The sequence below is a fragment of the Kogia breviceps genome, chromosome 3 (genome assembly GCF_026419965.1).
Source record: "Kogia breviceps isolate mKogBre1 chromosome 3, mKogBre1 haplotype 1, whole genome shotgun sequence".
In the NCBI taxonomy this organism is placed as follows: domain Eukaryota; kingdom Metazoa; phylum Chordata; class Mammalia; order Artiodactyla; family Physeteridae; genus Kogia; species Kogia breviceps.
Window position 1 is genome coordinate 134,028,889 of NC_081312.1, and position 14,625 is coordinate 134,043,513.

Genomic DNA, 14,625 nt, shown 5'->3' on the forward strand with positions numbered 1-14,625 from the left:
AGAACCCGCGCTGTGGTCCCCACGCACCACCTGTTGCGCCCGACTCCCCCGCCGCCCTCCCACCTCCAAAGGCCCGGGAAGTAATAGATTTCTTTTTTTTTTATTAAAAACAAAACAAAAGTCACGGATACAGGGTGGTCTCCCCAATCAGGCTCAAGGTGGTCTCCCTCTCGTGAGTCAGTTGTCGCCCTTTTTAAAGTGCTGTTACATCAAGAGGTTACAACAAAAAAATAGACAAAGCAAAACCCAAGAGGGAATGCAAAACGGGACCGGAAGTAGGTCCAGGAGAAGGAAGCAAATAACTTACAGCATAAATAAGTTAAAGTGAACCCAATACTGAACCGAGAGACTCACAGTACATTTATATCCATTGCACGTAGCCACTTTGTCATTAGGAACAAGAGTTTCAGAAGTGGACCGGACGGGGAGCGCGGGGTCAGCGAAGTTCCTACATTGTATTCACAATTGGGGTTCCGAGGCTGTACAGGGGGGGAGAGGCCCCCTCCCCTTTCTTACCCCCTTCGGTCCAGTTAACCCCATGAGGTCCGATGCCCAGGAGTTCAACCGTGGGGCGAGGTGGTATTTACAGTTGGAAACGGAGACGTGGTCCTGGGCGGGGGCGCCCGGGAGGGGGCGGGCAAGGCCGAGGCGCCCGGGAGGAGAGCGGGCGGGAGGGAGGCTGTATTTACATCGGTCCAGTCCAAATGGCTTGTATCTCGCCTTAGGCCGCCGCGGCCGCGGGTATTTACAAAAAGAGAGCAGCATGGCTTGAGGGCGCGTGGGCGCGGCCGGGCTGGCCCTAGGGCAACAGCGGGGGCTTGAAGGAGCAGTTGCCAGTGCAGTGCCGGGGCGTCAGCATCTTGCAGGAGAAGTGGTGCAGGGCGTCGTGGGCTTCTGGAGAGACAGTCGATTGGGCCATGTTGGGCGCCTCGCCAGGTCTGCGCGGTCCACGGGCTCCCTCGCTCCCCTGTCCGCCCGGGTCTCACCCACCCCCTTCAGGCTCAGGGGTTCTCAAGCGACAGCATCAGAAGGTGAGAGGGTAGTAGAGAGATCCTGGCTATCCAGAACCACTGCTCTAGTTCAATTGGCCCATTTTACAGAAGAGGAAACTGAGGCACAATAAAAGGGAGGTTGATCGGCCCCAAACCAGATTTGGACCTGGTGGCAGATTTCCCAATGCTCAGAACTCAAGGGGCTCTTTCTCCCTATCCCACCGTTCTAGCATCATTTCTCCATTAAAATCAATTCCCATTTCCCTCTTCTCAGCTACTGATCTATGTAGACCTGGCCTTCCCCTCTCACTAGCACTGCTATTCATTCATTCGTTCGTTCATTCATTCATTCTCTCATTCGCCTGCACAGCCAGCGCCTGGCACCCCTCCTTCTTTCCCCGGCTTCCGCACCTTTTAATTTCTGCTGGATGGCATAGCGCGCCTTCCTCTCTTGGTCAAGTTCGTTACACAGAGTATCTGGAAGACATAGGAAATAACCAGTGAGGAAATGAGACCACCTTAGGGCCCGCTGGGGTCACAGACCGGGCCTCACCCTCTTCTCAGCGCTCAGCCACTGGCAGAAACAAGTCCCGGAGACTGAGGGAGGGGGCATCAAAGTTCCAAACTGCAGCTTGGCAGAGGGAGGAAATGGCCTGGGATGGTGCTTAAAGGCAGACGGATCTAACCAAAATTAAAGCAAACTTAGGCATTACTTCCCAGGTAATTTTACGCCTCGATTTTTAATTTAGAAACCATGGAAATTGCCGCGATAAGAAGTTCAATCACTCCATGTAATGATGCCTGCAAGCCGTTTGCTGGGCTCGCTTGCCATTCTGAGGCTAATCAGAGTATACAAAGGATATTAAATTAAAAAATAATTGTTAAATTACCTTCAATTTAAATCCAAATGACTGAGCCAACATTGCGGCTCCTGCCAGACGAGAGGCAGTTACGGCCCGTGCACGCGCTCACCTGACTCCCGTCTTACCTCTGACAATTTGCAGCTGTTGCACCATTTCTTCTCGATAAGCCAATTCCCTCTTCATCTGATCCTGAAAATTATCTGTGCAAATTGATTAAGTGAGAGCTGTTACGCACAGCCCCCTCCCTCGGCCGTGTTTCTCCACTCCCCAGCCGCACCCCACCCCCTCCGTCTTTGGCCTAGTGGGAAACCCCGGAAAAGGAGGGTTCTCTGTGGCTCTGGCCTCGTGCGGAGCGGCAGCTGCTAGCACTGGGGTCCCGGGCTCAGCCCGGGGCTTGCGGGAAGAAGGCTCTGGTGATGAGGTGGGGTGGATCTGGATGGGGTACCTTTGAGACTCTGAAATTCTCGCTCCAGCTTCTTGCGGAGCTCCATTTGCTCCAGGAGCAGTTTTTGCAATTCGTCTGTGAAGGGGCGAGAGTGGGAGGTAAAGGAAGTGGGTGGTGGGACTCAGGGGGCCCATAAGGTACCCAGGTCCTCCCCTGGCCAGTTCCCCTGAGACGGGAGTAGGGGAGGGTGGGACTGGATGATAGAGGCCCTCAACACTCAGTTTTTCCATCTGCATCCAACGGATTTGGGCAAGAAATGGGGTTAGGGGATTAGGTTGCCCAGGAGAATCAAATTCAGGATAGTAGAATGCATGTTGGACTTGTAGGCCCTGGCCCCAGGGGCTAACCAGCATGGTTTCTGCTTTAAGTTGTCCCTAACTCCTTAAGCTTAGAGGTTGGCCTAGGAAGACGCGTTTACCCCTTCAATTGACAGACTTAATCCCTCCCTTCAATGATACAGACCAGGGAGAATCTGGTCAAAGCCTTGGACCCCTGCCCTGGAAAAATACATATATTCACAACAGTTTGTTTACAATTTCAAGAGGTCCCAAGACCCCAAATTCATGCTAAGAACGCTCATAAAAAGCACCAAGGATTTTGAAGGTAATCACATAGCCTGTAAAATCTGTAACTAGGAAGAGTGGAAGACCGCCAGTGCTTCTCTCCCTCCCCATACCAATTTCCAAGCCCAACCCTGGGCTGGGTGGGGGCAGGGAGAGGCAATTGGGTGTGGAAATCCCCGTTGGTGCCCTCAAAAGCAGCTCCAACGGAGTGGCAGGGGGCTGCCCTGACCACGGAGCTATTGGTATCTGGTCCTCCACATAGGGAGGCTCTCTGAGAAATCCTCTCCCCTAGCAGGTGCTCAGAAAACACAAAAATGGGAGACAGAGAAGCAAAGTGGGTTAGCTCCTTTCTCTGTGACTCAAGTCACACTCTTCCTTTTGCAGTGGAGCAGCAACCCCAGGACCCCATTCCACAAACAAGGTCCATCCTCACCTTATTTAGGGTGGGGTGGAGTCAGTTATGCATTAATTCCAGGAAAAAAACAAAAACAAACCCTCTGAGACATTCCTAAAGTAAATGCGTCCTCAAAATCTTGCTATTCAGATGAGGTTGAGAGACCCAGATTGCCCTGTCTGATTGTTCACATGCATCAAGTTCTGAGGATCATTACTCATTTTTCTTTCTCACTGGGCTATTCAGACAGGCCCGGCCTTGGGAACTCTGCGGTGGCTGGTTCCCTCCCCCTGCTCACTTCACCCTTCCCCTTCCCGCCCCCCACCCCGACCTCTGTGCCAGGATAATGTGTCCAGGGAATTATCCCTTTGGCTCAATGAAGACTGATTCCCCAAGAGACTTTTCTTCTCACACTTACTCCTACACGAATAACACCCCTTTACAAGAAGGGCCCATTGCCCCCAAGCACAGTGTACCCCCATTTCACAGATTTAACCTCACCTCTGGCCAGGTTCTCGATATCTTTCTCCACTAGTTGAGTTCCCGTGACATCTAGGGTGAGCCCATCTTCGCCTGGGATACAAGGGCAAGTAAGAGGGGTTTTGTCCTGGGAGAGGCCTTGGGAGGGGAGGGGTGAGCTTCCTGGGAACTGTGCTAAGTTGGAAACCTATTTCAGACGCTCTGCCTTTAGAGGAGACAGTTACAGGCATCCAGTACTACCCACCTTTCAAGTCATTATTTTAGGGGTACAGCCTTTATTTTAGAGAGTGACCCGCTGGAAGAGAGTGGACCCAGGGAAAACAGGCTATCTTAGGGCAGGAAGTACCCTTTGATCTGTTTTATGTGGGTGATGGTGTTCCTCATATCCTAGTAAGCCTCCTTCCCTCACGGAAGAGCCCCAAACCCACCAAGGAGGTAAGCAACTCATCAGGAAACCTGGCCTGAACCTTGCCCACACTATTTAAATATTTATGTGCCAGCCGCGAGAGAGGAACGGCAGCCCCTTAGGCTTGCCGCTGGAGCAGGTGGAAACCTGGGCGACCTGGGGCCCAGCTCCCGGGTGGGGGTGGAGTGCGAAGGTCCTAGGGCTCACCTCTGTCTGTATTTGCGGGACTTGGCTGGGAGATACTCCTTTGGTCTGGATAGGATTTCCTTGTTTCCAAATCGTCGGCAGTCGAGTGATTGTCTTCCTTATCTGGCTCTTAAAGGCAATAAACCGAGTTTCAAGGAGAGGCAAAGAAACCGTGACCCCGATACGGCCAGAGCTGCCGCGGTCGGGGCGCCCGAGCCCTAATTAAAAGCGTCGTGGCCGCCGCTGGTTCCCGGCTGTGCGCCTGGGCTCGCACCCTCAGGCTTTGGGCCGGGCACCCCCTCCCCCGCGCGCGATCTGCTCATCTCCGGCTCCACGCCCCCTCCCCAGCCCCTTGGAAAAGAGCAAAACGAGCAGCCGAGCCCACCAGGGACAAGCGACCTACATCGCGTGCAGATACTGGGGCACCGCGAGCGCGCGTGGCCGCCGGGTCTACCTGCGCCGAGAACGCGGCCCAGGCGGCGACCCTCGGGGTGGCGGCAGCGGGGGAGACATCTTCCCCGGCCTGGCCTGCCCGGATTTCCGAGGCCCTCAGTCCATTCTCTGAGAGCCACTGGGTCCCACGCGCACGTGCCCCCGCGCTGGGCTGCAGCTACCACGGCACTTCAGGGGTCCCCAAGGGGGTGGCCTTGCGTCCCCACCCCCTCCCGGATCCGTCCTGACCACAGGGGACCTCTCGGCCAAAACACTTGCTGAATAAATGAGGATCTGAAAAGGACGCCAGGCGTGGTTTGTAAAAGGTTTAACCCAGTGCCTGAGGTGTACGTGAGCGGTGTCTGTGCGGTGGAGAGGGCGGATGTAAGTCGTTGGGAGTCCTCGCTTAGCTTCCTTTTTCTTTCACTGTTTTTCTTTCCCTCTCCCTCTTTCTCTCATTTTCTCTGCTTCTGTCTTTCCTCCTCTCGTCTTCCCTCGCAGGCCTGCTCTGGCCCCGGCCCTCCGCGCGCGGTCCCCCCATCACACTAGCCAGGGACCTCGTTAGGGGGGCTGGGGGCGTTACCGTGGGCTTCGGGGGTGCAGAGGTAGGAGGCCGCGGGCCCCAGCGCCGCCGCCGCGCTCTTCACGTGCTCCTCCCGCTCGGGCGCGTACACCTGCGGCGGCCGAGAAATGACAGGCGGTTAGGAGGGGCCGTTTGGCGGCGGCTCGCAGCAGCCCAGCCCTGCGCCGCGGCCAGGAGGGAGCATGAGAGGGTGACGGAGGTGCGCTCGCCCGCTGGACCCGAGCGCCCCGGGCGGCCATGACGCACGCGCAGCAGCCTTGAGCCCTCAGAGGCCGCATCACCGTTGTGGATTCCTGGTAATTATTAGCGCCCTCGAGAAAATTACCCGAAACACAAAGCGGCTCCCAAGCCACGGGCAGCTGAAAGCCGCCCCCACCCTCTTCGCCCGTCTCCGCGTCTTCCCTCCCGCCCGCTCCCAGTCCCCGGTAGAAACGACGCCTTTCGCATCCGGCTAATGATTCGTTTTTTAATGGACCGAATGGAAATGTACAGGTGTGCGCACCCACTTTCAAGTGCACACCCCCCACCCGAACCCGCGGCCCCGGCAGCCAGGGAGCCCCTCTCCCGCCCCGCACACCTTCTCGACGACAGCTTCCTGCCAACGAACCCTGCGGTTCCTAGGACAGGAATTCGAAGAGACTCGGAAAACTACGAGTTCGTGTGGAGGAAGATTCCGGGGACCCCGTACTGCGGCTTGGTGGAGAGGCATCCCTCTCCTCTGTTTACCGGCTCGTCTTCCCCGGGGCTCACATCCCCATCCGGGAGGGCGTGCTACCGGCCCGGCATCTTGAGCGCTTTTCTCTGGATTTCGGTCCCTTTCCTCCAGACCCATTTTATTTCTACCTTTCTGTCTCTGTGTGACTGCCAGTCTCTGCCTGTCTCCTCCCCACTCCCATCAACAAAAACACAGCACACGCATTCTTCAGGCCTACCCGCCACCCCCACCCCCCGATTTTCCGAAACCCTCAGTCGGGGGTCCCCGCGAGCCCAGCTCCACAGAGCTCCCGAAGCTGCGCCTATCCAGAGCAGCCGGGGCCTCTACTGCTGGAACGCCCGCTCAGAACAAAATTCCCGTCCCCCACCCGGCCAGGGCCTGCCCCACATCCCAGAGTTGCCGAGGGGTAAGCAAAGAGGCGCCCCCAGTGGGGCGGGCTCGGGGCTCACCTTGGCCGGCGCGGGCCCCCCCAGCGGTCCGCAAGACTCTCGCAGCTCATAGCCGCCGCTTGGCGGGCTCCTCTCCGGTCTCCGCACCATGTCGTCAGCCGCTAGGTCCCCAAATGCGGACCGACTGGCTGGGGGTAGACCCGGGGGGCGCCGGGGACGAGGGCTGCCGCCGTTGGGAGAGTCTGTGGGGACGTCGGCGCCCGATGAGGTGGTAGACAGAGGCCCTGCCTGCTGGTCGCCATCGGGGCCGTCTCCTGTGCTGGGCGCGCCGGGCGCGCCGGGCTCGGACTCGTCCGGGGCTCCCTCGTCGTCGGGGAAGCGGTTGGACTCCACGTCCACCTCGGGCTCGTCCGCAGTGTCCACGTCGGGGGAGGCGGAGTGGTAGCTGGAGCTGCCCTCGCTCAGGAAGTCCGGGCTCACGTAGCCGCCGCCGGACCCTGTGCCTGGCCCGGGCTCACGGGCTGGCCCGCCGCCGTACACGTCGCGGGCGCTACCGTAGAGCTTGGCGATGCTCTCGGCGTCCTTGACCACAGGCCGGAAGGCCGACACGTAGGATCCTTTGCGTGCGGGCGGCGGGGGCGGCGGGGGCAGCGGGGCAAGCGGGGGCGGCAGCGCCTCGTCCGCGCCCTCCTCGTCCAGCGGCCCGCGGGACAGCGCGCTGGGGCAGCGCTCCTCTGCGACCAGGCCGCCCTCCTTGGTCGGCTCGGCACCGTCCAGGGGCTCGGGGCCGCCGCCACCGGCAGCAGCCGCCGCCGCCGCCGCTGCCGCCGCTACAGCCGCCGCCACGGCTTTGGCTTGGCTTTGCGCCGCTGGGTAGGGCGGCACTGGGAGGCTGCCTGCCGCCGGCCAGAACATGGGAAACGTCGGGTACACAGTGGCTGCGGCAGCCGCCGCAGCCACGGCCGCTGCGTCCTTGGCTGCTCCGGGGGGCTGGTGACCCCAGAACATAGCGCCGCCGCCCGGGCCAGCCCCCGCCCCGGGGGGCAAGTGGCCAGCGCCTGGGCCGCCCGCGCCTGCTCCAGTGCCCGCGCCCCCGCCGTTCCCGGTGCCTGGGCCGCCCTTGGGTTCGCCCGCACCTAGCACGGGGTCGTCCTTTTTGGGGCAGAGGCCGAAGGCCGTGGGGAAACCGTAGGGATGAGGGAAAAGCGGCGGGGGCAGCTTCTGCAAGAGGCCAAAGCCCTTGCTGGGCACTGGGATCACCGGGTAGCTGCGAACGCCGGCGCCGCCACCAGGCCCTCCGGGGCCCGCGGGGCCGCCGGCTGCCGCCGCCAGACCAAGTCCCCGCTGCGCGTGAGGAGGAGGCGGCCCGGGAGGCCCGGCGGCCTCTTCTTCGCCACAGCGCAGGCTTTTGTGGGGCGGCGGGCCTGGGGCCATCTCCGCGCCGCACCCCGGGCCGCCCCCGCCGCCACCACCAGCACCACCCTTCCCCTGCCCACCCGACCCGCCATTGGCGCCGCTGCCTCCTTGTAGCGAGAAGGTCCGCTTGCGAGTGCCACCATTGAACATGGCCTTGACGTCCTCCCAAGCGTGGCTCAGTTCGTCTGTGGCCGACTTGTCACTGAGTTTGAGGTGTCGGCGCCACGAGTTAAAGTTGGCTGCGTCGGGCTGTGTGTACTTGGCGTCGGGTGTGCGGTGCGAGTGGAAGATGAACTTGTTAGGCGAGAAGTACATGCTGCAGTAACCGCACTTGATACACTTGGCACGCGAGCTGTTGTAACGCGCGGGGATGAAGCTGCCACGCGAGCCCCAGGCGCACTCGTGCACCACATCGAAGGCGAAGTTCTCGGGCAGCTTGGGTGGCTTGTGCTCGCCCAGGAACGACTTGCAAAGGCGTTCGGCCTCGCGCTTGGTGATCATGCCGCAGCGGCGCGACGAGATGGGCATGGCCCCGGCCCGACGCAGAATCTCCAGCTGCACCGGTGTGCACTGCACGCACGTGATGCCCAGGGCCACGCGGCGGTTGTGGATCTCATTGTAGCTGTAGTTCTTGAGGAGGGTGTTGGAGATCTGCGCTAGGCATAGGCGCTCCTGACCGTCGATGACCAGAGACACGATAGGCACCCCGTACAGCGACGTCTCGCCCACCTGGTTGGGTTTGAGAGCGCTGGAGCCCGAGTAGGGCTGCAGCTCCTGCTTGGAGTTGGGCGAGGAGTTGCCCTCGCGCCCCGGCCCCAGCTGAGTGGTGAGAGCCTCCATGCCGCCGCTCCTGCGAAACAGAGAAAGCAGAGAGCCGATGAGCCATTTTCAGCGCCGACGCCGCTTGGGCCCGCCCAGCAGGGCGCGCCGAGTCGGGCGCGCTGGGAAACTTGGCAATGGGGAGCCCAAGCTCATTCGCCCCCTGGACGGGCGCCTTTTGTTATTCAGACGCGTGCTGGCACTGGAACAAAAGCCCCCGGGGTTTGGAGGAGGAGTATGGGTAATTGAGACCTCAGGAATGCCCCGGTAGCTAGGAACCTGATCCTCTTTTCGGACAGGGTAGGAAGTGGGGCCCAGAGACGGAGAGTGACTTGCCCAAGGCCACACAGCAAAGCCATCGCCGAACCCAAGCTTCCTGGTGCCCAGATCCGTGCGTCTTCGGCCACCCTCGCAGGCTGCCCTACCCGTCCGGGTCCTGAAGCCTTGACGTCGGGGACAGGCCGCCCCTCTGCTCAGTCGCGCATGCACGAGGGCGGGGGCAGCGCAGGGAGGAATAGGGAGGGGGGAGGGGTGGTCACTGCCCATCTCCAGACAGCAGGGGGCGGGGCGGGGCGGGGGGTGGGGAGGTGGCAAGGAGAAGGAGGAGGGCCTAGAGGCCGTGAGGGAGGCGGGGAGAGACAGAGGCGACCGCTGTTCGTGGTGCTGAACCGTACTCTTTCCAAAGCACGCCGTGAGTGCCCAGCCCCAGGGTTGCCCCCACTGCACCCAGCTCCGCGCCAAGCCGGCTCCCCGGGATAACAGCACTGCTTTCCACAAACACAAGCTTTTCCTCTCACGCCCGGAGCCTCGCGTTCGTTGAGCAGAAAGATTCCGGCTGGAAATATAAACCGTTTTCTTTCCAACCATCGGTGGGATCAGGGTCAAGCAATTCCTAACCACATTTTCTGCATTTTTAGCTGCGTTCCAGACCAAAGCTGATTTCCCTCCGTGTCAGCATGTGGGACGGAGAGGTTCTCAAGGAAGTTTCTCAGAAGCCACTTCTCTTTTGCTTCTAGGCATACACTCCCTAAGTTTTCCTCCTTCAGATATGCCTTTCCCACTCAGGCCAAATGCAGTCTCTCCAGGTTCTGAGCTTCCTCTTTGGGGGGCGTGGTTTTTGTTTTGTTTTGTTTTGTTTTGTTTTGTTTAGTATCCTTCATGCCGGGCTGTCCTGACTCATATGGGCTGAGAAGGAACCTGGCCGGTCTCTGAAGCCACCACAAGGCTCCAGGTCAAAAGTTACTGCTGGTCCCGAGCTTTGCTCTCTGGCCGAGGCAGGGAGGCAGCCGCGTCTGCGGACATCAGCAGCGGGAAGGACCCGGGGATTGATGCTTGGGGCCCCCTAGGTGGCTGAGCCCAGCCACGTGTCCTCAGACACCGAAGGCTCCCACCCAGCCCATGGCTGCAGGGGCTCCTGCGGCCCAGGCAGCCCAACCCCGAGGGCCCCTCCCCTGAACTCGTCAGAAAAGGCAAATCCATTTTCAAAGGGGGCAGCTCTAGCAGGACAGGGCATCCGAGCTCAAAAGCTTCATTAAGGAGACTGGGATCTTCTGTCGGTCTGTCTCTCTCCCTCCCTCTCTGTTTGTCTAGGTACCCCGCATCTGTCGATCTTATCTGTCCCTGAGCTGTCTGTCTCTCCTCGCTAGCTCCTCTTTCTCCCATCTGTCTTCATACCTTCTTCAAGTATCAAGCTATTTATCTGTTATCTGTCTGTTTCATCTTTATCTCCGTGGATCGAATTGAAACTAGTAGACCCCTCCTTTTGCGTTGAAGTCCCTTGCAACATTTTAGGAGGCAAAAGCACTGTCCTGACTCCTCGGCTGAGGGGTCAGCAAGAAAAGCCCCGCATCCCCTTTTTAAGGGTTCTCAGGCTAGGGAGGTGGCGAGGGAGCCACGGTTCTGGGAAATGATGATGTCTTCTCGGTTTCCCGAAATCGGCAAGTGTGCCTTGCCCGCATGCAGTGAAGGGAGCGCCCTGATCCGAGCGCGCCCTCCCCAGGCTGACGGTCTGGAGTCCCCCCGGGGTTTTCCCTAATGGGGGAGGGGGCTCCGGACCCCGGAGCCAAGAGAAGGTGGACCCTAGGAAAGGAACCGAATTTCGAAAGCCAGAGTGGAAAGCCCGGGCAAAGGGCTGTGCGCAGCGACAAGGATCAGCGGCCAGGGCGGCTCAGGGAGCCCTCGCCGGCTCGTGGGGCTTGAGGGATGAGCTTGGAGAGGGCGACGAGGCGGGAGGCAGGCAGCGCAGAGAGTGAGGCGATGGTCTTTACGTATAATAATAAAAACAACCCCCACAAGAACCCAAATCGGAAGAACTAAACGAAGAAAGCTGTAGCGACAGGGCGCGGGGGCAGCCGGCGACCAGGCTCGGGTACTCACCGTGCGGCGGCGGCTGGAGCCGGGCGAGCGGTGAACGGAGGTGCGCGGCGGGCGGAGCGGCGGGCGGGAGTCCGGGATCCGCCGGGCTCTCCGGGTGACGGCGCGGCCCCTCCCCGTGCGCGCGCACAGCCGCGCTCCCGGGCTCCCCGCGCTCACACTCGCAGTCCCGGTGGCCCCTCCCGCGCGGCGCCGTCTCTCAACAGGCGCGGGGCTCCAGGGTCCCGGGCGGGGAGACTTGTGCCCTGTGCCTTTGCCCCTGATGCCCCGGACGAGCCCGGAGTGGAGGCCGAAGCCTGGAGCGCATGGCGCGGCGCCTGGCAAGGCGCGGTGACAGCCCGAGTGGCGAGGCCAGCGCGGGGCGGGCGCGCCTGACATCTGCGAGCCGGGGCGCCACACCCACCGCCCGCGCAGTCACTCGTGCCCTCCCGGGGTCCGCTAGTCCGCGGGCCACGCGCCGCGCCCTCTGCCTTCCCACAGCCCCCGGGCCTGGGCGCCCCAGGTAAGCGGCCACACACCTGCTCCCTGCTCCCGGCACCTGCGGCCCAAGCTCATTAAGGGGACCAGGAGGGAGGGAGGGCCCGGGGCCACAAAATTTGCCCCCAAGAACAAAGTGGGGAGGCCTCAGCGCTCCCGGCTAAGGGGCCAGGACCGAGACCAAGGCCAGGTAATGGGGCTACGGAAGACTCAGAAGGAAAGGGAGAGGGGATGGGTACTGCACTTTCGGGCCAAGGCAGTGGCCTTGGGAAGCCAATAGTGTGGGGAGCCGGAGCAGAGATCAGGGTGTGGGGTACCAGAGGATGGCAGCTGGAAAGGGGCAGAACCAACTCCCCCACGGCTTCAGACTTGGATGCTAGGTGTCAGGGCAGCTCCAGCCTGGGGAGGGGCGACCTCCTGCCTCCTTCACTGAGCTGTGGACTCGGGAACTGGGTTTGGAGGTCCTAGGCCTTGACTCTCCCCCCACGAACACCAACCAGCCCAGGGATGGAGCCAAGTCATCACTGGGAGATACCTGGGGTCAACTACTAGTTGACCACTAGACTACTCCCTAGCTCTCCTGTGAAATCAGTTTCCCCGTGGTGGGCTTCTAGCCCCTGATGCTGCAGACGCTCCCTGGCATCTTCTCTCTTCCCAGAGCTCCATTCTCTCCACCCCTCTCTTTTCTCTGCCGGCTTCTGTCTTCACCATCCTTTTCCCCCACTGTCCCAGTGGGTCTCATCTTCTCCCTCTCTCTCAATCTCCGTCTTTCCTTATTTATCAGTCGCACTCCCTCCCTCTGTGCCCGCACCCGTACGCCCCCTAGCCCCCCACCCCTCCGTGGCATTAAGTGTCCTTAATGGACACGTTAATTAAACTATAATTAATCATACTGTCCGGCCCAAGTTTGAACAATTACCCTAATCAAACAGAAGTTAATAATGGCAGGCATGGCCCGGGGCGCGGCGGGCCGCCAGGGCAGGGGGCGCAGCGGCCGCGGCGGCTACCGACGCGGGCAGCAGCGACGAGAGCAGCCCGTCCTTGGAACCCGGGCGGCGCCATAAATCTTCCGCGGCCAGCGGCGCCCGGTCGCCCTCGCCCCCACCCCCTCGTTTTCCCTCTCGCTCTGGGTTACAGGCCCTCTCCCCTCCGGCACTCTGGCTCCTCTAGGGTTCGTCTCGCCCTTCTCCACTTCTCTCCTCTGTTTCTCTCTTCTCTGCGGGGTCTCAGGGACCCTGGGACATGCCTCTGGGGGTGGGAGTGGATCACCCAAGCGTACCCTCGGAGAGAGGGGGAGGCCAGGCCCTAGGACTCGTTTGCCACCCCCTTCTCCCCTTGGCTAACACGTTTTCCGAGGCCACGAAACTACCCTCCCCCGCAAGCTTGAGGGCTTAGTCTCTGCTGCGCGGTCTCTTCTAGAGGGGTTCTTGCGCTTTCACCTTCCAGAGTTCCCGTCTTTCTCTCTTAGATTTCCTTGTCTTTCTTTCTTTCCTCCCAGAGCCTGCTCAGCCCCTTTTCTCTCTCTGACTCTTGCCCCTCCACTGGCGCGTGTTTCCCAGGCTCTGCCTCTGTCCTGTTCTAACTCTGCCGATCTCGACCTCTCTCCCGCCCCACTTCCCTCCAAGGAAAACAGGAACCTATTTTCCGTCCCGGTCCGAGAGCCGCCCCCAGCCTCCACCTGCTCATCCCCCCTCCCTCGGCCGGCCTCCCCACCCCATAATTACAATCCCGTTCGGTAATTATTCTTAGCCTGCTAATGATTTTTTAAAAGGCATCTCAGAATTCGGCGTGGTGGTGACAGCGGTCTCGGAGCCAGGACGCCCCCCGGGGTGGTGGGGCTTGGGAGTGGGAAAAAGATGGGGAGGATTCCCCTGAGCAGGCCTGCCTACCCTGCCTCTATTGTACTGCGAGGGCCAGCAACGCCTCTGGAGCCGGCCTCTAGAGAACTCCCGGCAGCGGCCGCGGGGCCCCGGGGACTTTTCAGACAAAAGTTCTCTATGCGGCTTGCAACGCCAGCGGGGTGCAGGTTCACCCCCGCGTCTCCGTTCAGAACCAAACTGCGGACAGCTCCCTGCACCTGGTCAGGCTTCGCAGACCCAGCCTGCTCTCTCACACGGCTCTGCACTGGAGAAAGACTTAAAGGAGCTTGGAGAGAGTCTGAGGAGGCGGCACCGCTCCCTTGAGGGGTAGTGATCTCCGGGGAGCGGGTCTTGGGGTCGGAGCTAGGCTCTGCTCTGGACCAGAGTCCAGTTGGTTAGTATCACCGCAAAGAGCATTTTACAGTTTTCAGAGAGCCCTTTCTCACAACAGCCCTGGAAATAGGTAGAAATCATTTATTCCCATTTTACAGGCAGGAAACCGAGGGTCAAGCAGTGGAAGCCAACTCACCCAGGTTCCTCGGTCAATAAGGCTGATCTCCCAGACCCCAAATGTCGTGCGTTGCACGCTGCCTGGAGGGACTCGTTTAGTGAAGGAAGACGACCGCTGCACAGCTCACGAGGAGCTTTTAGGATCGCCCTCAAAACACTCCGTGAGGAGGAAACAGGCCTAGCAAAGCCAGGTCACTTGCTCAGATGCAGGCAGCCAGTGCGGGGCAGCGCTGGGACTTGGGCTCAGACAGGGGAGGGTGGCACCCCTCTTGCTCAGACAGGGCTCTGAGTCGTGCGGCCCTGTCCAGAGCCTGGGGAACCCACGGGAGTCGGTGCCCTTGGCCTTCCTGACCCCCACTGGCGCCGAATCTTTTATCCACTGCCGTGCGCACCAGGGTCGGAAGGCCAGACTGTGGATCAGGGACGCGCCTGTCGTGCAACCGACCAGCCCCGGGTCCGTGCTGCCTCTGAGCCCCCGGCGTCGCGTGCACACAGCCGGGCGTCCCACGCCCATTCCGGCTCCCGCTTGGGCTGGGGCTGGGCGGCCGCGCCTCCTCCTCAAGCACATATCTTTTACCAGTTGAATTAACGGCAGTTTTCGTCAGTTAATTAGGTTTAATTTACATAATTAGTACAGTATAAAGAGGATTGGGGATAATCATGGGGTACGTAGCGCTTACTGTGTAAACACGTATTCTGAATTAAAAATCAGATGTAATTAAG

The 14,625-nt window shown here is 60.4% G+C and overlaps 1 protein-coding gene across 1 annotated transcript; it reads right to left on the reverse strand.

Annotated features, from left to right (window-relative positions):
• Window positions 1–799: 799 nt before the first annotated feature.
• Window positions 800–9,042, reverse strand: SKOR1 (SKI family transcriptional corepressor 1). The gene is made up of 9 exons (XM_059058566.1): window positions 8,936–9,042; window positions 6,509–8,714; window positions 5,345–5,435; window positions 4,351–4,458; window positions 3,759–3,830; window positions 2,301–2,375; window positions 1,981–2,055; window positions 1,404–1,469; window positions 800–894 (listed from the first exon to the last, which is right to left on the reverse strand). Exons 1-9 carry the CDS (start codon window positions 9,040–9,042, stop codon window positions 800–802), a joined length of 2,895 nt encoding a protein of 964 aa, XP_058914549.1.
• Between the last annotated feature and the right edge of the window lie 5,583 nt (window positions 9,043–14,625).

Bases quoted from the DNA above. Each gene is read 5' to 3' on its own strand.
- SKOR1 (XM_059058566.1), bottom strand. From the start codon at position 9,042: ATGGCTTTGCTGTGTGGCCTTGGGCAAGTCACTCTCCGTCTCTGGGCC. The intron at 1,470-1,980 runs GTAAGACGGGAG...TATGTCTTCCAG, and splicing joins ACAGCTGCAAATTGTCAGAG to ATACTCTGTGTAACGAACTT. The intron at 895-1,403 runs GTGCGGAAGCCG...CTGTCTCTCCAG, and splicing joins CATCCAGCAGAAATTAAAAG to AAGCCCACGACGCCCTGCAC.